Source organism: Varanus komodoensis, unplaced genomic scaffold (assembly GCF_004798865.1).
Source record: "Varanus komodoensis strain SLA01 unplaced genomic scaffold, ASM479886v1 scaffold1, whole genome shotgun sequence".
NCBI lineage: Eukaryota > Metazoa > Chordata > Lepidosauria > Squamata > Varanidae > Varanus > Varanus komodoensis.
Window position 1 is genome coordinate 125,291,971 of NW_025335268.1, and position 26,618 is coordinate 125,318,588.

Here is a 26,618-nt window from a genome sequence, read left to right on the forward strand (position 1 = left end):
CTGATGTCACAGGGTTGTTGTTGTGGGTGTAAGACTTTGAGCAGCAGGAGGAAAATGATGTAAGTTACTTTAAGATTGTTTCAAAAAATAAAAAGTTGGGAAATAAATCTATTATGTAAATAAATTTATAACTATAGTAAACTGATTTGCATACTATAAAGTATCTTAAAATCTTCTCAATGCACTTTTTGTGTGTCAGTCAAAGCAGAGGATTCAAATCAGCCATGAGCTGCAATGTTGTGACAGCAGCAGCAGGTCTCTCCTGTTCAACATTTCAGGCTACACTGGGACTTACTAATCTTTGTTCTGCTCAATCATGTTCCTAATAACTGTTGAAGAACCCAGAGGATTTTGGAGCCTGGAAAAAAGCCCTTTAACTAAATCAGAGCAGCCCTGATAACATCGCTTCAAACACTGGACAAGAAATTTAGCCCACCCTATTCTGTGCCATTTCAGAATGTTGCATAAAACATCTCTATAAATGGACACCTAGGACTGCAGGGGGCACAGTATTTTCTCTCTCACCTCAAAAGTTTCCATTTCCATGCATATGATCATGGAGAAGTTCTTGACATGGTAAAGTCTTGAGAACAAAGCATCATATGCTCTCTGAATCAGGCCTAATTAAATACTGAGGAAGCTGGATTTATTTACTTTTTCACTTGCTTCAAGTTTTCCTTCCATCTGGACCTAAAGAAATAGGAATCCTGAACATTAGCAACTAAGAAAGAATTTGGTATATAGTTTTTAGAACAGAAGACTCTATTGCTTGGGCAGAAAGAATCTTGCTTCAAAAGTGCAGTGCTTATGTAACTAATACCACTGGAAACCGAGGTTTTGCAAGCTTTAAAAAGTGTGGTTAAAGCTGTAAGATTCATAATATCTTGTACAATGAATCAATGTTCTGCTGCTGGCACAGGCACTCCATGGAGGGAAATCCAGCCAAGCTACAAGGCATTTTTACCTGTCCAAGGGTGGCATCAATCGTTATGTTTCTTGAAGCATAAAACTGAATGGACTGTATTTTAATATTTAAATTCCTTTTTTTTTTTTTTTTTTTGTGCAAAAGCTGGTTCATTGTCCCAGTCTACAGCTATTTGACTTGGCCTTTGTGTATTGCACCACACCCTGACACATACTGCATAAGTCATGGCATATTGTTTCATTTAAATGAGTGCATCATGATAACACAATTTATTTGCTTGCTTCAAAGATAACTCTATAATGAAGGTGTGATCTGATTGCCTGGCCTTGACAAGCTCCTGACAGGTTGCAGCCCTAAAGACAAACAACCTTAAAAGCAAACAAGAAAATGTGAAGGGAGAAAGAGGAAATGGCAAATAATCCCATCCACCATCACAACCACTTTAGGGTACAGCTGGGAGCATCATGACTTCGACAGGTGCATTCATTTCGAGATGAAGAGCACCTACTGTAGGATTTCCAGAGATCAGGTTGAAACTGTTGTTTTCCACAAATTCCCATATACAAAATTTACCAACTCTTCTTGTATAAATTGAAATGGACTAATAGGTAGCTAAGAAACTGGACAAGACTCCTCCTTCCTATCAAGCTAGCCTGCTCTAAATTGTTATGGTTCTTACCAGTTTTGGGTCAGAGGCATTTCACATGCACCTTGAAAAATGTACATGCTAAAACTGAATCAAGGGCATTTCAAAATAGCACTTTTTAGCAGCCTTCAGGCAGGAACTTACAGGATAGCATGCAAGATGGCTTTTTAAGCTGCAGAGTTCTAATATGAACATCTATTGTTTTTCTAGAAATGTAACTTCTAATCCAGAGGTTTGCAGTAAAAGTTGTAATCATAAAATGGCACTCTCCATTCACAAGAATTTAATAAAGTAAAAAAGAATTTGAAAAAATAAGAATGGCTGCAAGTGTCTTCTGGCAGGGTACAAATAACTCTGCCATATGGGCAAGAAGAAGATATCATGATGCTGGAGGACTTTTCCTTCCAACTGTGATGGATGTTACACACATTTCTTTTTGTAAGGTTTAGTAAGATGTTTTATTTGTACACATGGAAAATGTAGCATATGCTGTGTGGCTAACATGTTTTTGGTGCATCTATCTTATAGGTACACGTGCCAGGGACCTGAAATTGATTGTAATTCCCTGGATTGTGCATGTGGTGGTAAATATACATTGTTTGATGCCCTTGCACTTGACAGTACTGGGACTGCTTCCTGGCTTGCAGTCTGTTTGGCTTGATGGTAAACAGCTCTTAGGAACATTATTACTAGAAGCAAAGGATGGAGAGGTGCAGGGTGACAAACCTATTGGAGTCATGATAAACAGGAGAATGTAAAGCAGGGGAAACAGAACTGCGCCATGGAGAGGATAGGTGGCATCTAGTCTGTTGTCATGCTCTGTATCCATCTCTGAATGAATGATGATATATTTTCATTTGCTGGTGCTGCTACTAATCAGCATGGTGAGGGGAGTAAATAAATCAAGTATGAATCTAATGCAAGCTATTAACAGCAACTGTTCATAACAGAGAAGCTATCAGAACCATCCAGAATACAAGCAATTCAATATAGCTTGTACAATCTGGGTTATATATTGAGGGTTATACTTGTGCACAAGATGTTTCTAGGCAATTTCACTATGTATGCTGAAATCAACTACTCAAATACAGCTTAACACAATTAACATTTTCACTCCAACATATCACACTATGTTGGAAAAAGTATTTCCAGTTAAAGTAATGTTAGGATAGAAGCACTAACCTGCTTAGTCTGCTCAGTGTCTTCTAAGAGCTTATATCCCCAACTCCCTGCAGCTTGAGGGTGAATAAAAAACTACTGTTGTCTTCCCTCAGAGACCCATGAATACAATAGGATTTTAGAATTCTCTCAGATACAAAGCTCCTAGCCTGAAGGCTGTCAGTGGTCTGACTGATAACTGGAATAGGAAGTTACCCTCTGCCACTGACAAAGTGAATTGTGCTCTGTCTGCTTCTATGGATTCACATATCTGCTCCAGCAACAAGAACCAATTAAGTTTTATTTACAAGCAATAACTAATAGGACATTCAACCAGTCCAAATTCTTTTTTAGTCTGAAGAACTGAGAAGGCCTTTACACATCAATCTTATTTTTGACTCTGCACTCACAGTTGTAGACATAGGCAATGAGTACATGAGCAGATGCTGCTATATCCAACTGCTATATGATCCAGTATCCTCATATCAGGCTGCTAACACCAGAAATATTGTTTATACAAAGATACATAGTCCAAATTCAAGAAACCATTTGGGGCATCTACAGCTTGAACTGCATGCTACTTTAGCATTCAAGCCATTTAAAATTAGTCAGTCCCATCTTATTCTCTAAAAAAATGTTTGAGGTCTAGGGCTGTTCTAATACAGTTCACGATGCTACACAAGGAACACTTTATGGCCTCAGCATTATCCCAAATAACATGGGGAAGGAAGGAACTGGGAAAAACCCAACACCGCAAATTTGATGGCAAATGTTAGTCCTATTGCAGATGTACAAGCGTGACTTCCCCCTAGTCTCTACATAGCGGTGTTGGTGTCCTTGAGGTGAGTAGGACTGCACCTCCTATTCTCCCCAATCAGCATGATCAAATTTATCTTCCATAAATGAAACAGAACATTATACTAATGCAATTCCTTTTTAGAGGCAGATTTATTTGGATCTCACTAAAATACATGGTCAAAGGTTCTTTTATGAGGATGGAATTAAAACCAGTTTCCAAAATACACACAGAGATCCATTTGAATGCTGAAACAATTCAATCATGGGCTTGGGACCAGGATACCTTGAGGAATGCCTTTTTCCCTATTTGCCCTCCCACCCCGAGATCGGCAACAGAAGCCCTCCTCCAGGAACCCTCTGTGAAAGATGTCAGGAGACAGAGTACCCAGAGTAGGGCCTTCTCTGCAGTGGCACCTCGACTATGGAATGTGCTCCCCAGAGAGGTCCGCCTAGCGCCATCATTATATGTTTTTTGGCGCCAGGTTAAGACCTTTTTATTTAATCAATATTTTAATATGTTTTAATATTGAATGTTATTATTGTATTTGCAGCCAGAGTAGGTTGTCAATTTATTTATGCTGGTAGCTATTCAGAAACGTTAGTAATTGGATGGCATAAATAAATTTTATTTATGCATGCATGCATGCATAAATAAATAAATAAATAAGGGGCATTTTGCAAGCAGTCATGAGTAAGAACATTAGCATCCACTGACACTTTGCTAAACAACAAAGGAGTGCTGGCTCCATTCTTTGGTTGTTAACTGTAATGACTGAACCCTGAAAACTGGGTTGTTGAGGGAGAAACAACCCAAAGTTTTAATCTGAGAACAGCCCATGAGTTAAAATTGCTTTTTCCTCAACAATCCAGAATTACATGTCCAGCCATCACAGCTGTTTGGCAAAGAAAAAGAAAGCAGAAGCCAGCATGCTTGCTTACAAGCTAAGCCAATTGTAGCTTATATAGTATCACAACAAATGGAAAAGAAAGTGAACTAGAAACAATTTAAACCATGAGGACATATTCCAGAACCAACCTTTGCTTATTCAATAAAAACTCAACAACTATAGGATTCTTTTGTGTTAATTTAATCATACAAATATTCATTTATACATTAAGGAAAAAGCATCTTTGTTTTCCCCCACAATGTGCTATTATAGGATTCTCCCCAGACTCAATTAAGCAACACACCATCCTGCTCTACACATGCACTCCCCCCAGAGAGAATAAAGACAGGCTGCAGAATCAACCATTCACTCACACAAGAGAAAAAACAATGAAAACCCAGACATGGGACAGCGTGCATTTCTTAGCCCCAGAGAACTTCGGCTATACTTGTACCTAGAGAGATTCAGGATGTGCTCATCTGCAGCTGGGGGAGGGATGAGTATACATTCCCAAATCCTTGACGCATCACATCATACCCTTCACTTTTCCCTTCCACAAAACGGGCAACAACATAGGATCATACTTCTAGTGCAGGACTGATATCCTCCCGTGAACAGAGACAATGCCTGTTTTCAGCCAGAGGGTATGAAAACCTGCCCAGTTTCCTAGTGAGGGGTCTGGGAGCTCTTCCATCTCAGGCTAGAGTCATATTCTCAGATGCAGAAGTTACCAGCATATTGTTGAAACCAACAGCTTGGGCTATGGTTAAGTTAGCATAAAAAGAGAAATCTTGAGAATAATATAAATGAGAAATTCAAACATCCCTTTATTAAATTACTTCTTCCCCTCAGGAATCCATCATAATTTTTTTGCAGAATGAATCACTTGGGAAACAAGGAGGCACAGCCAACCACATTTGCTACATAAAGCTGGATGAATTCTGCGTAGCAAGGATCCACAACTAAATTTCTAAAAGCAGGAACATTTAGCTTCCTCCAGGACCAAGCAGTACTACATTGGCAAAAAGGGCTGGGGGTTATTTTAGCAATATTTTTCTACAGATCATATAGGAGGGACTAATGTTTGAATATGGTGTGAGCTTTTATTTTGCTGTAAATACAACAGCCTGAGAGCCACTCACAGCTTTCAACTGCACACATTAGTGATAATCTAAGCACTTATGTCAATTCAAAACATGACAGCATACACAAATTTCCACAACCTAAAAAGGGCTTTAGTCCTAGGTGCAACTTAATACTGTCACCCTTCTCAACAAAGGACCTGTGCCTTTATGATATGCAATAATTCTACAGGTTCAGGCTACCCATTATTACACCTCCATGCCTTGTATTGCTACATCTGGGAAGTTTCTGCTTGCCACACAGTTGTTAAAGCCATTGGGGATGAAATAAGGTAGCACCAGCTTTCCCTGATGATTATGAAACAAGTATTATGTGCTTCCACAAATCAAACCTTTGTGTCTGGACATAATGTTGTCCTTAACTGTTCAAGTCTGGAAGTGCTGCCATGCAATCAACATGATTTTTTCATCAGTCATTCCTACAGCTCCAAAATCATCATACATACCTTAAAATTAATGAACTTAAATTTGAGTCTTAACAGGTCCAAGCAAATAATGAAATAGATTTTATCATCATGGGAAAAATATTTGACAAAAGAAACCAGAGACAGAGTAGAGAGAGCAATTTAAACATCCTCCCACTGTCATCACTGCAAGAATCATCACCCTACTCAGAATACATGCAAACAGGTATGAGCGCTTTGTAACTATTTATTCAGAGATCATCCACAAAGAGAAAAACAATGTTTATCCCCTAAAAGATTCTCAGGAACTAATGACAATTGAAAGGACAACTGTTCACTGCAACCCACCTGAGCAGCGGCTCTGGCTTTTGCTTTCTTCACTGGAGTGACTGTTTTATTGACAAGAGTCACTTCTACTCAAGTGTAAGCAGACAGCCTTTGAGACGACTAGTAGAGACCAGACATCCTAAATGCTTTAAGAGAACAGCAGCTGACAGTAAATATCAACGTTCCTCCTGTGTGTGGGGGGATGGGGGGGCAATACAGTCTGCACCGTAATAGCTGACAGATTAGATCTGTGAAGTCTGTCAGTAACTGGTCTGAAGAGAAAACTGAAGCCAGTTTGACTTGGTTTGATAAACAACAGTTGATATTGTCACCACTGCAAGACTTCCAATGTGGATAACCAGAGCACATGTGAACAACACACACACACACACAATCCATATTATGTTTACCTGCATATAAAGTTGCTTTACCAGAGCAAGGAAAAAAAATAAAACCACTTGAAATCAATCAAAATGACTAATGCTATACATAATCAGTTTGTACTGTCTATTTTGCATTTGGTAAATACATTGTTTAAAGTGACTGATACATTACTTGGAGAGCCAATGTGAGGAAAGGATCAAGAAGTAAATGAAGATGTATCTTATTTCCTATGCTTCCATTCTTTACCCTCTTAAGATTAGCTGCTTCAATAACATTGCCCAGTGTTCACAGTTATGTTGATATGTGCTTAAATTGGATAGATGGTAACAAAATTAAGTCATAAAAGTTTTCCAAAAGAACAGACATACATTAGATGGTCAACTGGTATCAGAAGATTGAATACCTGAAATGCCCCCTAGGATCCCAGCCAGAATTGTTTAGACTCTGCAGGTGCTATTCATATGTTCTGGTGGGAAGTAGGTTTGTGATCAGCTATAGAACATTTAAAAGACCCTTTACACCAATCAATAAGATAAGGTGGCTTAGAATATGTTACTTTGGGCCCAGTATCATCTGCATTACAATCACTGTGACATATTCATGTACTCATTACCCTTTCAAATAGAGTAGGCAGCTTGGTATTTTGAGTGAGATGAAAGGAAGAGGGCATTGCATATTATTCTATCTTTGGCAGATGGCTGCTGTGGCCTAGTTCAAGTTTCTGAATTAGACAGAGCCCCCCTCCTATTCTCTTGTTCTTTCAAAGTCTTACACTGATGCAAACCCCAAGAATTTCAAGAGACCATGTTCTCATACTTCTCCCTATGAAACTGAACACTTTGGCCTCAATTATATATGGCTATCATTCTTCATGGGCTGCAAACAGTTGGACCTAAGTCAGTTCCATCCTTTCAATACACATGTGTGTGTGCGTGTGTGTGTACACACACAGATACACAGAGCTCAGTCTAGAAAACCAAAAGTTAAGAGAAGCTGAGGAACAGAATTACTGTAAGAGGCAGTTGATGATTCCTTTTCCTATATGTTCAAAGCAATATGGATTCTGCTAACAAAGTATGTATTTTTATCCCTAAAGAATCAAACTGATGAATTTTACACCTAGATGTGACATGAAAACATTATAACTGATGCTCTACCATTCTAGAAATCAAATTTCTTCTTGGCACAAAACTTACACATACATGCATAGCTGTCTCAAAGACAATTACTGTACATTAATGAACATGGGACTATTTCAATATGATAACTATTCAGGGTAAGCTTTGGAAATCTAGTAAGAGCATGTGCTTGTTTCAAAGCACAAGACAAACTTCTTACATTACTTCAGACCTCTTGCCCTTTCCACTTTCTCACCTAAATGGCAAAACTGGATCTGAGCAACTTTATCAAACAGAAAAGAACAAGCAGATGACTAATGCATATCATACCCAGAAGAATTATGTCAACAGTAGATTTCAAGGTAAATAACAAAAAAGGTGTTAACATTCATGGATCTGGATACTGATAAAGCTAAAAATGTATACCAACCAACATACAAACAGCAGCTGCATTAACCAAGAAAATGCTAAGCAAGCTTCCATTTCATAGCAAGCACACCTCCATAAAAATGCACGCTGTCCCTTTAAAAATAGTTATGAACAAGAAACAAAAAATTAACATTTGCTCAGACTACAACCGCTCTGTAGGCAAAATATTCTTTTTCTTTTTAAAAAGAGATGGCTTTTCCATTTTAAACTTTTTTTAAAATTTCTTTTAGGCTACCTAATTAACTGTGACAATGACTTCTAAACAAAACATTGGTGTTTCTCTCTCATAGCACTGAACAGCACTCCTGAAATTCAGCATTCACACATGCATACTTTAGTTTAGTTTTGTTTTTTCTGGAAACAACTAGTCTTAAGTTATTGTTTGTTTTCTTCTTATCCCAGGATATGGAGACCAAGAAGGGGGTTCATGCTGTATCTTCTCTAAACCACCAGAACTCCCCCTCCCTCCCAAGTGCGTTCTTTGTCAAATTTTCTTCACGACGATACCCGTTTTTGTTTTTAAGACTGTCCAAAGGGATAAGGACCATGAAAACCCTGGAAGAGAATTAGAAACAAAAAATTAATTTCAATAGGGAGTATAAGATGAGCAATGTTGCTCTAACACCTTCCCAATCCAAAATCCCAAGTGCTTGAAATCAACCATAGCCTAGGTTCCAAAGCCATTTTGTATTCCTTGGATAGGTGTACATATTTTAGACTAACCCCTTTCACATTTCAGTGTGATACTTCACTGTGTATAGACCAAAATAAATACTGAGAGTGCCATTCCTTTGCTATCTACAATATTTAATAAACTGTACTGGTCAATAGAAATATATGCAACACTGACACAATCATTGGAAACATACCTCCAGTTTGGGATGTTTTGTACATTCAAGCACTTTCATATTATTTGAAACACTTTAACAATGCAAACATTAAGTACCTTCCACACCTCTGAAAATCCTGACAGGCCATATTCATAAACTCAGAACAGCTCTTGACCCCACAGTTTATATACACAAACACACAGGCAAAGAGATGCACAGCTGCTCATGAGGCTTGAAGGGTGGTTCTGTGCCCCCAGTCAGGGATCCCACAATGAGCAGCAGACCTCATACACGTTTTGTGGCAAGCAGGCATTAGTACTATTAGCACATCCAACCCTGTTCAAATTCCAATAGATACTTACAATAAGCTCCCACACGCTTTATTTGTAATAAGACAACTTCCCCACTTAAGCCAAGGCAAGCAGTATTAGTATTAAAACATGCTTGTATTAATGTAAATGTTAATGTGTTAGTGTTAATGTTAATGCTTGTGTTAATGGTAGCCATTAACTTGCCACTATGGGTAAAGCACACATAAATATGCTGCTGTTGTCATCACGCTCCTCCTCCTGCTCCTCCTCCTCCTCTATTTCTATACCACCCAATGGCTGAAACTCTCTGAGTATTTAGTATAAATATGCCACCATTTGCTTTCTTGGATTTTTAAAATCAGAGTCATGCTCCTTTACTCTGTTAAATCATTATTCTAAAACTGTACATACATCAAACAAATCCTCTCTATGACATAACAGACACATTTACTTTCTATTTTAACCCACCTAACAAGCTCTGGCACAAAACAAAAATAATAAAAACTGCTTTTAATTACACTGTACTGGGTTCCAGCATCAACTTTCAAACCCCAGAACTACCACATTTTAGGCATTCAAATAATTGGGCATTTTGCATTATTCACAAAGTATAAACTAGGAAAAGCAAATAATATATTTTAACCTTCAAATCCTACATTGGTATGTAGAACTTACTGCAAGAACCTATTTTTAAAAGAGGGTAGATTCAAGACGAAAGTTTTCTAGCACGCCACTTCAGAGCTAGTTAGCTGTGAATCATACCACGCAGAAATTTATAATCTGAAAATCCATTGTTTCACACTCCAAAAATAATACATCTTTAATAGATCTAGGAAATTAAATTAATGAGGAAAATAGCAAGAGAAAAGTCAGCTACACTGTATACTATGCAATAGCCTTGGTTTTTGTAGATACCATAAATCACCTTATTTGCTGAAGGATGCATAGAACACCCATGTTTTAGAAAATGCCTCAAAATATCTCCATTTTGGTTGGGCATGTTAAACACAATGACTTTAGAGCATACCGAAGAATAGACCAAGAAATCTGATGTAGGAACTAAAAGGAACAACAAAAATGTCTCTTAATCAATTTGTGCTCTTCATTGAAGGAACATGTTCCTGAATTCTAAAAACTATAAAGTTTTTCTTTTAAAAATAGAAAGAGGATTAGATGAAAGTACTACTAATTTATTTGAACTCTTTTATTCTGCGGTGCTTAATATTTCTATGCTGTGAGTTGGTAAATGTTGTGGGATCCTAAAATAATGAAGCATTACTGAAGCTAATCAGGCATAGATCTGATCAGCAATCTAGATGAGAAACCACTGGAAAGAAGCCTCTTGTAAGAGACAGATAGACATGATTTTTATAATTACTGTCTGTATTAAACAAAGCAAGCATATATAAAGTAAGTATAAGATGAAACTAAACATATATTTCAGTGCAATATTGTTCAGTCCCCAAACATTGCATTGGTATGGTAAATGTTTGCCACCCATTCTTCCTCTTTTCCAAGAAGCGTAAGTTGGAATGCTTAACTTTTTATAAGGATGTTTAAGCTGCTGATTTAGTCTGCAGTTGCCAGATTTCTTGGCAAGAACTCTTGGACAGTGAAACTTCTTTTTACAGAAAATTTAGCTTGACTCTACAGAAAATTCAAAATCCTGGAACAGAAAATAGCAAAAGTATTATAGTTGTTCTGTGTTCTCATTTGCATGACAACTAAAAATTAACATAAAATTGTATTTCTGAAGAATCATTACTGATACACCTAGTAGAATTCTTTGGGTGCTCCCCTCTTACTGTGTGTTAAGTATAAACATTTCAACACAGGTAGTTTCTCCACATACAGGATTTTATGTATTCATTCATTCATTCATTCATTCATTTTTTGTAAAAGTGCCTCTCCATTCCCCATGTTGTGAAGTAGTACAAACTTGGAGAAGGCAGTTATCACATTATTTTCCTGAATGAACAGATGAATTGTGGGGAAGAGCTTTGAGTTACTGAATTATATTTGTGTAGCATACTTTGACCAAAATAAAGTACAAACTGCTCTGTTCTGTTTGTATTCAGTTTACGTAAATGATTCAGAAGAGCTTAAGGTAGTTTGAAGAAGCACTGACAAGGAAGTGATGAGAAAGAAAAGGTGATTGAATAGTGTTATCTGAGGCTGCCATCAGTGTAAGCATAAAGACTTTTGTTTTGTTTTGCAGCCGTGCATAAAAAGTGAGTGTCATATATATAATGTGCACTTCCCTTTATTCAAACTCCATGACAAGCAGAAATGAAATCCTGCATTTCCTCTCCAAACTTTTTAGGTGACATCTACACTGGGAGGGAGACTGGTGCCAGGATAGGATAATGGAGCAAATATATGCTCCCTTCAGAGTAATGTTTCCTAGTTAACAGCAATACAGTAGCAACTGGTATGGTGTTAAGAGCCAAACGCTACCCAAGAGACTCAACAGAAGTGGTATGCTTTTTTAGTCCAGTCCTATCTTGTTCACCCAGTCCCCTTGTATTAAATGGGTTTTAAGTTCTTGAAAGTGTACATACAGTTGTAGTCATCAAGTCTAAAATATTGAATCCTTAACTTCTTTACTGACTCAATGTGCATAACTCTTAGTACTTAGAACATGACTTGTTCTAGAGATTGTTGAACTGATCCACTGTGGGTGGTGGGAAATAGCAAGAAAGCCACTCGGCAACTGCAGCAAAACCCCCTTGCTGCTGTTGGTATGCTCACCCATGCCACTACCAGTGACATCCACTTTACTGATGCATTCTGCTTTGGACTGTCCATCAGTGGCTCCTACACCTTTAAAAAAAGACAAAGAAATTGCATACATTTGTATTGCACATTTGGTCAATACAAAATTGTGCAATTTCTTCATCATTTTTAAAAGAATTCCCACCCTTTAAGTTAAAAACAAAAGGGACAAAGCTTTTTTCTGCCAAAGGTGGTGGCAAATATATCTTTTCCCTTTTTGGAGGTGATCCTCTAGTTGCTTAGTCTTGCACTGACTGTATCCACCTTTTCCACATTTCCACTAGTCCCCAGATACTTTGGAAAGGGGAGATCTATGTACAGTGGTACCTTGGCTCATGAACTTAATCAGTTCCAGGACTCTGGTCATGACCCAAATTGGTCATGAGCCAAGTTAAATTTCCCCATAAGGTTCAATGTAAATAAGGCTAATCCGTTCTGTAACTATTTTTTTTTTAATCAGAAAAATGTGAAGCAAAGCAACAAAGAACAACAAATATTGCGGCCATCTCCCCTCCCCCACAACACGACAGCAATTGTGCCCGTCATCCCTGCACGCACCTGTCATCCCGGCTCACTGGGCAGTGAGAGACAGGCGCAAAAGCGGGCACACCTGGGGGGGGAGGCGGGCGCAATCATGCTGGGGCGGGAGAGATAGCCAAGATCGTGGTTGTACTCCTGCAGGAAAGACGGGCACAATCTCGGCCATCTCCCCCTCACACCCAGCACAATTGCAGCCATCTCCAAGTAAAAGGTTAGCTTAAAAGGCTACAGATGGTATAAGTCAGATGAATGGATGAGTCCTCCTCAAATTGTCCAGGCCATGAATAGTCAGCAAAGTGCTAAAAATCTAAGTGTTAGGTCAGCCAAAATTTCTAAGATTCATCTTCAATTTAAAATGCTCCCATGGTTGCTGAAAAACAACTCATTAAACAATAAAGCAGGTGTATTTTAAACTTTGTGATTTCCACTACACTTGGTATCAAAAGGCTGTTTTATCTGTTCAAACATTAGTGATTAAATCATACTGTTGCTGCACATCTTAAGAGTGATAGACTACATAGAACAGATCAGAACAGAACAGTTGAAAGGGGCCTATAACACCACAGAATCCTGCTTCATTTCTCCATGTGGTCACCTATCCAACTGCATCCCATGCCTTTCCAGATTAGCAAAAGTGACTTGACATGCTAGCTCAATGTATAACTATGCAGGCCCTTAATATACACCCTCTAATATAACTGGGTCCTATGTGATAGAATCCAATTATGCTATCTATTTTCCATGAAACTTTTATCATCTGTTTAAACCAGTGATTGTCACATTCTGTACTAATTATTTTTTCCCAAAATTAGATATCTACTGAATGAAGAAATAATTCCTATTGTTTGCCTTGCTCCTATGATTTCATGCATGTTTTGGGAGTGTAAGGGTATTATATACATATGCATATTGTAGTATTGTGAGGTATAATTATCTTAATATCCTGTCTCCATACTATTCAAAGTTCTGTAAACTACTTTCATGTCCCTTACTCTAAATTCAAAAGGCCCAAATCCTTTAGCCATTTCTCAAGTGGAATGTGTTCTAATCTCTTGATCATTTGAATTACCTGTTGTGTACATTTCTGCTCCAGTTCCTTCCCAGTCATAAAATATGTATATATTTCCTGTCCATTTACTTTCTAGTTAAAAATGTGCAAATTTGAGGGGCAATTAAAAACCTCCTTAGATGTTGCAAAATGGGATGGAGAAAATAGGATGTCAGCAACAGCAAGACTTAAAGCTGTCTTCTAGACAAAGTGGCCCTATACACTCTGTCCCATTCAGTAACTGACTCAGGGTTTTGTTTTTATCCTTTTTTAGAATTGTCAGAGAACTGCAGTAACTGCAGGAGTAAGTATGCCAAAAGAGGAAGGGGGGGATTTATTTATTTAAAACTTCTTTTGACCATCCCTTACCATAGTCTTGGGACGGTTTAACAGTAAGACCAAAAAAAAAAAAAAAAAAACTACACAGCATCCTAATCAAATTCTAACAATAAAACCCATATTAAAATAAGTCAAACCTTAAAATATTGGAAAAATAAAAAGGTTTTAGCCTGGCACTGAAAAGAATAAAATGACAGCGCCAGGTGAACCTCTCTGGGGAGTGTATTGCACACTAGGGGTGCCACTGCGGAGAAGGCCCTTCTTCAGGTAATCACCCTTTTAATCTCCTTCAAGGAGGACTCCCTGAGAAAGGATATCTTCCCTTTCTGAAATAGTTGGACTCCCAGAGAAGTGTTGAATATATGGAGGTCAGTGAGAACTTCAGAGGAATACATTGCTAAGTGGAAGATCTTATTAGTAAACACATTTAATGGATCTACTCTCCTCCTACACACACACTTTATGTTTGATTTTCAATTGCCTATTCAACAACAGCCTATATGCAATCTTGCTTTGCCAAATTTTATCTATGTTACCAGTTGCACTTTGCTCTCTTTGACAAATGCAACTCATGAGAACATCCACCAGACAAGACCACATGTATCAGACAGCTATAAATTTACAATTTTGTACCTCTGAAACACTGACAAAGACATTTGCACACACTTCTGGGATTGAAAAAAAATTAAAGGTTGCAAATGACCACAGAGACAGGTGGAGCAGTCATCAGTGGCAGTAGCAAGAGAGAAATCATAGAGTAGCAGGGGGGTTTACTGCTCTTGGTGAGCCATTTGCTAGCCTTTCCCCACAATCCACAATGAAATTGATCTCTTGCATTCAGATGACATAACCTATTGTGGGTTGAGTAACCCAAAGAACAGGCTGCAGGTTATTGCTCAAAAATAGGCTACCCTGCAGGAAATGGTTTGTGTTTGGATGACAACAACCCACTGCGGCTAGTTACCCACACCAGGTTGCTGTGTCATGTGAACTCAATGGCTTGGAATCAGATCTTGCCTCCTTTGAACAGAAGGATTTAATTCAGAGCATTTAGTGACACAACAAAAGGAGAAAAAATTAACCATTTACTTGCTCTCCCCTTTTTCCCCCAAAAAACTGCTTTGAGGTTGGTGGTCTCTCTGGAACAGCATGGGATGTGGTGCTGGAGAAGCAGGGACTAGTGAAAATCACTTCCCCTCCCTGCTGGCCAGAATATTCTGAGCAGAACTCTGCTCATTGAATGCTCTTCCAAGTAGGAACAAACCCTGGATCCAACTCAGCATTTAACTATGAGTGTGCTATACATTTATGTTATGCATAATGCAAGCTGCTATTTTATTTTCATCACCTTTCCAAATTGTTATTAATGCCAATTTTTCCTAGTTCACAGGTATAGCAAAGTGATCAAATACTTTCAAGTAAGCTATTATGTCTAACTGGTAACCACAGACAATTTAGATCCTCTCAGCTCATATACAATTCAGAATCTTACTGTAAGTCACTTTGCACTCACATCAAACCTCAGTTGCCCTTCCGTTGGAGAGATCCTTTGAAGATTTTATCTGCTTGAAAATCTGCTTCTACTATCATGAACTTCATTGTTCATTTATAAAAAGTTTAAACAGCATGTTTCTCAATACAGATGTCTGGGGGCTTCCATGGTTTGCTTCTTTCTGTATGAAAACTGTTGGCTTTAATATTTCCCTCTGCCTCCCAAGTTTTAACTAGCTTTCAGCCTGTGTCAACCTCTTTCCCCGTGATGAGGTTTCTGAGCTTCTTCAGTGGTCTTTGCTGAGGGATTCTGTCAACAGTTTTTTGCAAGTCTACCAGCATCCCTTTAGCTACATACAGGTTATTATTTCTATAAGTAAAAGAGACAAGAATTCCTTTGCCAATGCTGTAACAATTCCCTCACAATAGACATTGCTCTTCTCTGTGTTTAATTATTCCGGTTTTAATCTACTCTGGATCTTTTTCTGTTTTAAAAAAATCATTCAGTAAAAGGTTATTTTTATTGAAGAATTGTGTACTTCATATAAATAATTTAACCTGGCTAGCAGGGAACTGGCCGATAAACACACATAATGCTAGTCTTGTACCATCTGCACTGGCTTCCAATTGAAGTTCGGGCCCAATTTAAGGTGCTAGTGATAAAGCCCTAAACAGCTTAGGACCTAGATATTTGAATGAACACCTCCTTCCATATATACCTGCCCATGGAGTGGAGGTCCTTACTCAGAAGCCCACTTTGAAGGAGATCAGAAGAGTAGCTATCCGGAGAAGGGCCTTCTCTGCGGTGACACCCCAGCTATGGAATTGGCTCCCCAGAGAGGTGTGACTGGTGCTGATGCTTTTTTTCCTCTCATTTTGGTACCAGGCTAAATCCTTTTTATTTTCCCATCATTTTTAATGTTAGTAGCGTTTTAAGATTGATTTTCTGTATTATTTCTGGATACTGTACCTTGTTTGTTTGTATTATCATCCTGAGACACTGTGAAGGGCAGGACATAAAAGTTTTAAACAAATAAACAAACCTCTGAGCAGTTTCCAAATGCCCAGGTGAAAATGATCCAGTCCCTATGAATTCTTATTTTTTAATTTGCCTATTAATTCAAGAAAAACATTTTATCTTCACAGAGTTCTCTAATACTGGTTTAACTATCCCTCCAAGCTTTGTGAATAAATTTGATCTTCTTATAACCAATTACATAATTTCTCCTTTTGTAATTAAATGTATTCATGCAGCAGTTTCTGAGCAATTATCCACTGAGTTTGATATGCATTTCTAAGCATTACACCTTAGACAAAATGTGAGTATGGCTTAGGAATGAATTGTTGCCTTTCCTCTTGCTGGTTCTATGACTAACAGCTCCAAGGTACATTCATCAGCTGTACCTAGGAATGTTATCTCTGTTGTGACCTGAATGTACAATTATCTAGTTAATTTTAATTTAGCTGTAATCATACAAAAAGTATTATACTATGGGCATATTTGCATGACTAGACAGTCCATTGTGGGTTGCCACATTTTGAATGTTCAAGCTGTGACTGTTACTTGTTTTGACATCTGAATAAGGCAAGCATGGGTTGCATGAGGGTTAAACAACCCTCACAGAACCCATGGCCTGTTTTATTCTTTTATTTTTTTCATTTTTCATTTCTATACTGCCCAACAGCTGCTTTCTGGATGGCTCACAACAATTGAAACCATAAAATACAACATAAAATACATTATAAAAGTTTAAAGTTACAATATAAAATAGAAGAGAAAGCTCAAGTAAAACCTAATAGCAATGCATCAATTTAGAACACAATAAAAGATTTAAAACAACAGAAAGACTTATATTCCTGGAAAAATAAGGTCTTCTCTTGGCACCAAAAAGACTAAAACACAGGTGCCAGATTAACCTTTCTGGGAAGTTCATTTCACAACTGGGGTACTACAATGGAGAAGGGTTCTCAGTGAGAGACTTAGAAAAATCTTAGCATCTGGGCAAATATATGTAGGAGAGGTTGATCCTTACAGTAACCTGATCCTAGTTGAGTGTTTTGAATGTGAATACCAACAGGTTGAATGGGGCTGGACATCAACTGACTCTCAGAGCAGATAGAAAAGTTCTGGCCTAATATTATCACATTGGCCAGGCCATGCTAACAATCTCAATGCCCAGTTTTGGAAAAGATGAAGTTTATGGTCTGTTTTCAAAGGCAGCCCTGTGTATAATGCATTGCAGTAATCCAGCTGAGAGGTCACCAGAGCATGGCTAACTTTAACTAGGCTATCTCTATCAAGATAAGAATGTGGTCGGCGTATCAACCTAAGCTGATATAAGGCGCCCAGTGCTACCAAGTCCACCTGTGATAATACTGTATCCGAGGGCAAGCCCAAACTATCAACCTGAACCTTTAGGGGAAGTGCAACCCTCCAGAACATGTTAAATAGCACTCATTCAGCTAGGTGAACCAACCAATAACAATACTTCTGTCCTTCTTATGATTGACTCTCAGTTTACTAGCACTCATCCAGTACCTTACCATGCCCAAGCAATGATTCCAGCAATCACTCCTTTTCACCTAGGTTTGATGAGAAAGGAAGAGTCAGGTGTCATCAACACACTGATGACACCTGCACTCACACCATCAGATAACCACCCTCATTGGTTTCATGCAGATATTGAACAGTATGGAAAATAAGAGCTCTGTGGAATCCCATAGGATAGTTGCCAAGACACAGAGAAATAATTCCCCAGCACTTTTTTTTTGGGGGGGGGGGCTCTCTGCAGCATCAGCGGAGCAGCAGAGGCCAGGAAACTTATAGATGCAAAGCAGGAGCTTTGGCAGAGTACTGGGGGGACAGGAGGAGTGGAGGGAAAGGGAGGTGGGGCTAGAGAGGCCCAGGAGGAAGCAGAGGGGACATAGCCAGTGGCCTCTGAGACTTATAAAGCTGCACTCAACTACTGGTGGAGCCAAAGGGTGATGTGCAAAGGGCATCATCCTTGTTTGGGTCCCTTAGATGCAGCCCGCATTGCACAAGGACTCTCTTCCCAGGGACTTTGTCTTCACTAAGGGAGCATGGTTCCCAGCCTCAAGTGAGGGTAGCATAGTGCAGGCAAGACAAGGGTGCAGAGGACAAATAGAAACAAGGTTCTCTGAGTGGTGGCCTATGTCAGGCCACAGGATGGCCATGGTGGGAGCGGTGGTGTGATGGTTACCTGCAGCTCCTGTACAATGTTTGTCTTCCTACCCCAGGAGGAGCCAGGATACATTTGCACTAAGTGCAAGCTTGTGTCCAAGCTGGTATCCTTCCTTGAGGAAAAGGTGAAGGGTCTGGAGAATGCCATCACCTCCCTCCAGGAGATTTGGGAGGGGGGAGGAGAGACACAGTTCCTGGGAGAACAGGTCCTCCAGGCCAACCAGCAACAGCCCCCTTCTAGATGGAATGAAGAGGAAGGAGCCACTGGGGAATCAGTTGGGGAGACGTGGAAGCATGTCACCCTTAGGAAGCAGAGGCAGCACCATGCCCTCCATCTCCTGGTGCTGATTTGAAGCTGAGAAATAGGTTTTCTCTGCTTGTGCAGACTGGGGCTGTAGGTCCTCAGGGAACTGGCCCAAGGACAGAAGTGGGGGACAAGGCACCCTGATCTCCACCGGATGGGTGAGAGGAAGGCAGGTCATTGTCATTGGGGACTCCTTACTAAGGGATACGAGGCAGCAGTGTACTGGCTGGAACTAGGTGTGAGGGAGGTCTGCTGTCTGCCAGGTGCACGCATTGGGCATGTGATGGACAGAGTGGACCATCTTCTTCCCTCGATGGTCATCATTCATCAGTGATTCACATGGGGACAAATGACACAGCCAGGAAGGGGATGGGATCACTCAGGACTTTGAAGCTCTGGGTGAAAGACTCAAGGACATGGAAGATTCAGGTGGCCTTTCCTTGCTCTTGCCTGTCTGTGGAAATGGGCCAACCGGGGAGGGGAGGGTTGCAGAGATGAATGACTGGCTAAGGGCCTGGTGTTGGAAGGAATGCTTTCGGTTCCTTGACCATGGGAAGTGGTTCCTCACTTTTGGACTTCTGTTGAGGTATGGGATGAACCTCACCAGGATGGGGAAAGTGGCTTTCAGGAATGCTCTAGCAGGTTTATCTGGATAACTTACCAAGGGGTGGGGGGAGATCAGGGCCCTCAGAAACCAATCAGGAAATCAATCATGATCAGACTGGTGAAGGAACAGGATCGGGGTCTCAGGGACAGGGTGATGTAGGGACTGCAGGGGCTGGCATGACTACTGCTGAGAGGGTTCCTTCTGTCCCAGGGAGGCTGGGAGGAAGAAGGGAGTCAGGCGAGCTAGGGAATGGGATTTGCAAGAAAGAGCTGCAATGTATTTACACCAACACTAGGAGCATGGGAAACAAGCAGGAAGAGCTCAAGGCTCTCCTCGGAATAGGCAGATATGACCTGGTGGGGATTACAGAAACATGGTGGGATGAAAAGCAGGATTGGCATGTTAACACAGAAGGGCATGTTCTTTTTAGGAAGGAAAGGAAGGGAAAGCGTGGAGGAGATGTAGCGTTATATGTTAAGGAAGGGATAGGGTGTAATGAGACATAGAACAGGGTAGAAGGGATCAGGTAGAGGCGGTGTGATTAAGACTGATGGGAGACCAAGGAATGGATAGTGGGGCTATGTTGTCACCCACTGGGTCAACTTGAGACCCTGGACAATGCTCTGATAGACCGGACTGGAAGAGTATCCCAGTGGAGGGACACATAAAGTGATAAAAGGAAACTTTAACTTTCCTGATATTCGTTGGGAGACATACATAGTGGCATCACCTGGGTCCCACTGCTTCCTAGAAGCTATGGGGGGATGGTTTTTCACCCAGAGGGTCCAAGAGGAAATAAGAGGTAGGGGGAACATCCTAGATTTGGGTCTCACCAACAGGGAGGATCTGGTGGATGATGACTAGATTAGGGGAACTCTGGATGCAAGTGACCACTCCATTCTATGCTTTGAGATCAAGGGTACAGGGATGAGCGGTAGGTCAAGTACTAAGAGCTGGGACTTCTCAAGGGCCAACTTCAGTCAGCTGAAGGCCAGGCTGAGGAAAGTCTCCTGGGAGAGGGTACTAGAAGGCAAGGGGGTTCAGGAGGGGTGGATGACTCTAAAAAGCGAGGTCTTGCAGGCACCAGCCTTAACAATACCACTGATTAGCAAAGCAGGGAGGCATAGGAGGGCACCATCACAGATGCAAAGAAAGCTTAGAAGGAACGTGGACCTCCACAGGAAATGGACATTGGGGCAAGTGGACAAAAGGGTATACCAGGCGGAAACAGCATAACGCAGAAGGATTTTTCACAAGGCTAAGGCTGAATATGAGCTGAGACTTGTCAAATATGTCACGAGCAACAAAAAGGGCTGCTACCTTCATGTAAATGGGAAAAGGGAAACAAGCTGTGAGACCACTTAACAGGGTAGGGATGTGGAAAATGATGAAGGGAACAAGCACAGATGTTAAAGTAGCATGGATTCTGAAAAAAGAGATCCTGCTAGACAAAACTTGTGGAATTCTATGATAAGGTCTCAAGGTGGCTAGAGGGGAGGCAGTGGATGTGGTTTACCTGGGTTTCAGCAAGGCCTTTGACAAAGTGCCACATGATATCCTGGTTGAGAAATTATTGAGCTTTGGGGTAGATCAATGCACTGTCCAATAGATTAGAGCATGGTTGACACACCACAAGCAGAGGGTGACTATCAGTGGGGAATCATCAGGATGGCAGCTGGTGACAAGTGGAGTACCCAGGACTAAGTTCAAGGACTGATTCTGTTCAGCCTTTTCATCAATGACCTGGAGGAAGGGATAACCAGTCTGGAGACTTAATTTGTGGATGATACCAAAGTGAAGGCAGGTGATCCAGATCCAAACTGAGGAGCAGGTGATCCAGATCCAAAAGGATCTGAACAGGCTGTGGAAGTGGACAGGGGGCAACAGGATGGCATTCAATGTGGATAAATGCAAGGTCTTGCACTTGGACAGAGGAACAGGAGTCACAGGCACAGGATGGGTGACATAAGTGGTTGGACAACAGGGATCCCAGGGTACCTGCCAACAGCAGGCTGAAAATGAGCCAGCAGTGTAACATGGTGGTTAAGAAAGCAAACGTCACCCTTGGATGTATAGCCAGAAGCATGGCTTCCAGATACAGAGAGTTGTTGATAAACACTCTACATGACTGATGTACCTACAACTGGAGTACTGTGTCCAGTTCTGGGCTCCACAGTATTGGAGAGACATTAAATAGGTTGGCATTGGTTCATCGCAGGGTCACAAGAATGGTAGCCAGGTTGGATGACATATAAGGAGAGATTGGAGACCTGGGTCTTTTCTGCCTGGAGAAGAGATGATTCTGAGGGGATCTTTTAGCAACTTATAGGTAGGTGAGGGGAAGTCATGTGGAGGAGGGCCATGACCTGTTCTCTGCAGTGGAGGCAGGAGGTGTTCCAATGGGGCAAAGGAACCAGGCTTCAGGTTGGATGTCAGGAAATACTTCCTGATGGTTAGGACCCCTAGGATATGGAATGGGCTTCCAAGGGAGGTGGTTGAGGCCCCATCAGTGAGGGTGTTCAAGGAAAGATTAGATAATCACATGTTGGGGATTAGATGAGTGGAGCTGGCTGGAGCCAGGGATCAGACTATGGCCCAGGGGACCCCTTCTGACTCACTTTGTTTCTATATTTCTGGAATAAGCTATCCAAGAAGCAGCAGACTCCTAGAGTACAGTGACTCCAAATTTCCATACACCCTTTCCAGAAAATACAGTGGTTGATTGCATTGAAAGCCCAAGAGAATCAACAGAATCATACTTCCTCTGACCTTCTTCCAGAAAGTCATAATCTAACAGGGCACCCAAGGTACTGTCCATTCCAAAAGCAGACTTGAAGCTGACTGAAATTCATCTAGAAAATCTGTTTCATTCAAGAGTATCTGGTATTGACCAGCAACTACCTGCTCAAGCACCTTGCTCAGAAAGGGATTACTGACTACTGGCCTACAGCTGTTATCATTGTTTAGAGTTATATAAGCATTGTTTCATCCTCACACAATCCACCAAGTACTGAACATCACACCAAGCCATGGTTATGGCTTGATTCTTCAGGATGGTGCCTGTAGGTAAACCACAACTTGCCACAGCTATCATGTGAACAAAATCTACTTGTTTCAACTGTCCTCCTTCTACTCCAGCTGTCCAACACATTTTACTTATCCTATTTTCAACCTTACACCAACTTGAATTACACCATTGCTCAGAATAACATAAAATTAAGCATGCCAAATGGCTGGATATTAGCCTGTCTTTAAACAGAACAAGCTATGTATATCACATTGGATTGTGAAGCATGATTCTGTAAGTTTGTACATATTTTTATGCATTTGACAAAGCATAAAATTTGGAAGCAAAAACTAAGAAGTAAACCAGACAATGACTACATTCACATGACATGACAAGCCATCATGGATGACAAACAACACTGGGTTGTCATGCCATGCAAACTGGAACCAATTCCTTTAGGATGGCTTATTTAGGGGCAATAAGCCATCTTAACAACCCATGGTTATAACTGGGATTGCTGGAACCACAATGGGTTACTGTGTTGTCCAAGCATGAGCAACCAACTCAATTCTGGGTTTATTTACTGTCCAATAGCCAAGACTATTGCAAGAAGCAGCTAGCAAGCCACTTAGCAAGGGGAACAAGAATCACTTGCTGTGCTAGTCTGGGTTACACCGTGCCAACTGCTCCAATATTGCCCAAGTGGTACAGTGCACCACCCCCTACCACAATTGCAAGTCCTTTTGTTTACTGCAGCATTTTCCTCCTGGAGATCACTTTTCATGATTTGAGTTGGTAACTAGTGACCAATCTTTCAACGTGTCCAAATGGCACTGCGCAATTGCAAAATTCTGCAACTCTGAAATGGCAAGTCTTGCCTGGACAACCTCCTGGAACCCACCATGGTTACTGACCCAGAGAGGCTGCAAAGAGCTTTACTTTCCAGTTTGCTTTCTTTTGATAGTTGTTAAGAGAAGCAAAAGCCAAGAATGATCTTTGTACATGAAAAGTGGTACAGTAGTTTCAGGATTCTTTAATAGGAAATGTCCAGGAATTAGTGCACATGTAGCCCTGTCTGGAAACCCCTTTTAAAAAGAACTGGACTTCTGAAAGTCTCCAGTCAAAGAGATGACCTCCACTTTTCCACTTTTCCATTCACCTAAAGTTTCAAGAAAGGGTGAAAAAGAGCCTGACAAGAGTCAGGTTCAAAAACAAAGCAGCAGCAACAACCAGAACCAAAACCCTAGAGGATCTTGTTGCAAAGGGTGTGATCAACTAGCAACCCCTTTCATGAGCAATGACTGCCTATAGCTTTGGCTTCTCTTGGCAGCTGTTTTTGACAGTTGTCAAGAGAAAGCAAAATGAAAAATAAACCTCTTGGCAGCCATTTTTGGTCAATGCCCATGGAAGAAGCCTGCTGTACTTTGACAGCAGAGGACTCTCTGGCTCTATCCAGGTGAAGATTGCCATTTTGGCTTCCTACAAGACTGTACAAGTCTGACTAAAAAAATTAATGTAAAGTGAGCTTGAAAATATTTATTTAAATTTCTTGCACAATTTTTTAGAAAGGTAGTGAAGCAATGAAAGTTCCCTCCTATGTGCCACTTGAGCACTCTGAAGGAGCTGTCGCTAGCTGTCAACACAGACTGGAAAAAGTTATCTCTGAAAAAAGTGTGTTTGTGGAAGTCCACACAACATAAGCCACAGCAAATGCGAAACATTTCACCATCACAGCAGTGGGAAAGGGGACAAGTTGGTCTTGCTGTAGAATCCCTTGGAATATCTACAAAAATACTGAGAGGGGAAAATGGCGCCAACCAAATGGTGAGCCCATTTGTCTGTTGGGTATATAGTGGGTTGTTTCATGAACAATCAACAATGAACAGCTCATATGAGAAGGGAGGAGGTTAACATGACATGCAAACCTGCTCAATTGAAAGTAATGATTTACAGTCTGATAAAAACAAAAGGGAAAGCTAAAAAAACACACACACATTCTGCAGAATGCTTTCTATTAATACATTTTAGTTGCTTAAATCCAAAGTCAAACCTTGCTGACTAAATATAGTCCAACACTTACCAACTAATATGTGTTCAATGTTAAGTGTACTACAGCTCTGTACATTGTGGCATTCTCAAACCAGCATGCAGCATCTGAAGAATGTGAAGTTAACAGAATCTTTTGTTTTGTTGGATCACACAGAAGCACAAGGGGGAGCTACACTGCCTGTACAGAAGGACTGTTATAATATGGGCCACTGACTCATGACTTCCCCATTTTCCTGCATCCCCAGGGCACATACCTTACTGTATGTCATTACTGATAAGTTGTTCGAGTGACTGCTGGGGGAGAGATTTACAGAGTTTTGTGACAGTTCAGTCTGATCTTGTTCAATTTGGTCAGGAGCAGGCCCCCACGTGTTTTTGCTGATTGTGTCTAGCTCGGAACCCCCAGGGTCTTTTAAGTTGTTTTCATCTGGTTGCCTGTTCTTCTGCGGAGAGGCGAACGGGTTAAAGTTTCCTTCTACCTTGCGATGTGGTTGTGTGTTGAACTCTGTTTCAAATGATGACAGCTGTTGCGTTACTCCTAAAAGTCCTCCAACTTCTACACTGAGGATCACCCAGATGATATCTGCAAAACAGAAATTTTAGTCAGCACAATATATAATTTACACTGAAGCCTCACCACTCTCAAAAGTTGGCATACCACTTATAAGCAGGTGCGTGTAACAAAAGACCAAGTACAGTTCTCATACATGGGAGGCATCACAACAGAGTTACTTGCATGCCAGAATCCATGCTGAATGATTTGGCATTCTGAAACTTTGAAGGCAGAGAAACACTGCCACCTGTTGTTAAGTCCCTCCTTAGCACATTATGGATTATACCAACCAACATCCAACTATGCATGTATTCGATTTACTTCATCTTTGGATTGGAAGGAACAGTCAAGACTGAATCTAAAATGTGCTGACTGTGGCAATCAACAGGAAATAAAGGCAGGATAACAAATCTCACAATCGGAATCTGCAACAAAATACTGAATATGGGGTGCTCCAATCCTGTGATCTTTAAGGATACTTCAACATGTCATTGTTCAGGTTTCCTGCTTTTTCCACTTCAACAGTCAGCCAACATTCTTGCAGCCACTGTGTCGCTGGCTCTCCTTTGGGATGTCTTTTCCACTTTTAGAACTTAGAATTCCCTCAAGTCTGTTGATCCCGCTGTGGGTATAGATGCCACCATTTTGGCTACTTACAGATCAGGACTTTGAGAACTGCTATTAGTATATACAACTAATATACTAACTACACAAGAGGCAGATAAGAAATTGAATATGCATCATATAATAGTGCAGTAGACAGGTACTGCAAAAAAGTTTTCCTAAGAAGTACAAAATTAGCTTGTATTTTTAATGAGGAAATGTTAGTATGATGAGCATGATCAAACTGCCAAATGAAGGCAACCCAGTATTTTTAATTATAAAGTGAAAATGCAAAAGGGAATATTCTGAACCTACATCATCATCATCATCACATTATATTTCTATACCACCCACAGCCAAACTCTCTGGGCAGTTCGCAACATTGAGGTCACCCCTTTGCAGAATAATTACTCCATTCTATTCATGGATCACCTGAAAAAGTGAAATTCAATAATGACCTAGCTATCCTATGCATATTTTCCAGAAACAATGTTAGGGTTAGATGCTCTCATTTTCAAACACAGAATGAACATTCATGTATACCACAAGTTATCCCAGGACACAGCGGCTTGGTTCATACAATTGCCTCACTCCACCAAGGCTTATTTCAACTATGGTGGGTTTTAGTATGCACCAAAGACCACTGTGAATACTCAAGGTGTGGAGGGGAGTTGCTGGGGCTTATGATGTGAGTACCCAGTGAAGTTAGGTAGTTGCTGTACTTAAGAAACCACCCACAAT

The 26,618-nt window shown here is 40.5% G+C and overlaps 1 protein-coding gene across 3 annotated transcripts in view; it reads right to left on the reverse strand.

Annotated features, from left to right (window-relative positions):
• Positions 1 to 4,599: 4,599 nt before the first annotated feature.
• The window catches only part of ILRUN (inflammation and lipid regulator with UBA-like and NBR1-like domains), a 52,219-nt gene continuing 30,200 nt past the window's right edge, over positions 4,600 to 26,618 (reverse strand). For 2 of the 3 annotated variants that reach the window (XM_044444555.1, XM_044444573.1), the window contains exons 4-6: positions 24,976 to 25,304; positions 24,753 to 24,826; positions 4,600 to 8,773 (exon numbers count right to left, since the gene is read on the reverse strand). In XM_044444555.1, the coding sequence (XP_044300490.1) occupies positions 24,782 to 24,826; positions 24,976 to 25,304 (374 nt within the window). In that variant the 3' untranslated portion in view covers positions 4,600 to 8,773; positions 24,753 to 24,781. The remainder of the gene's footprint in view (positions 8,774 to 24,752; positions 24,827 to 24,975; positions 25,305 to 26,618) is intronic. The other variant, XM_044444563.1, reaches the window with a different exon arrangement.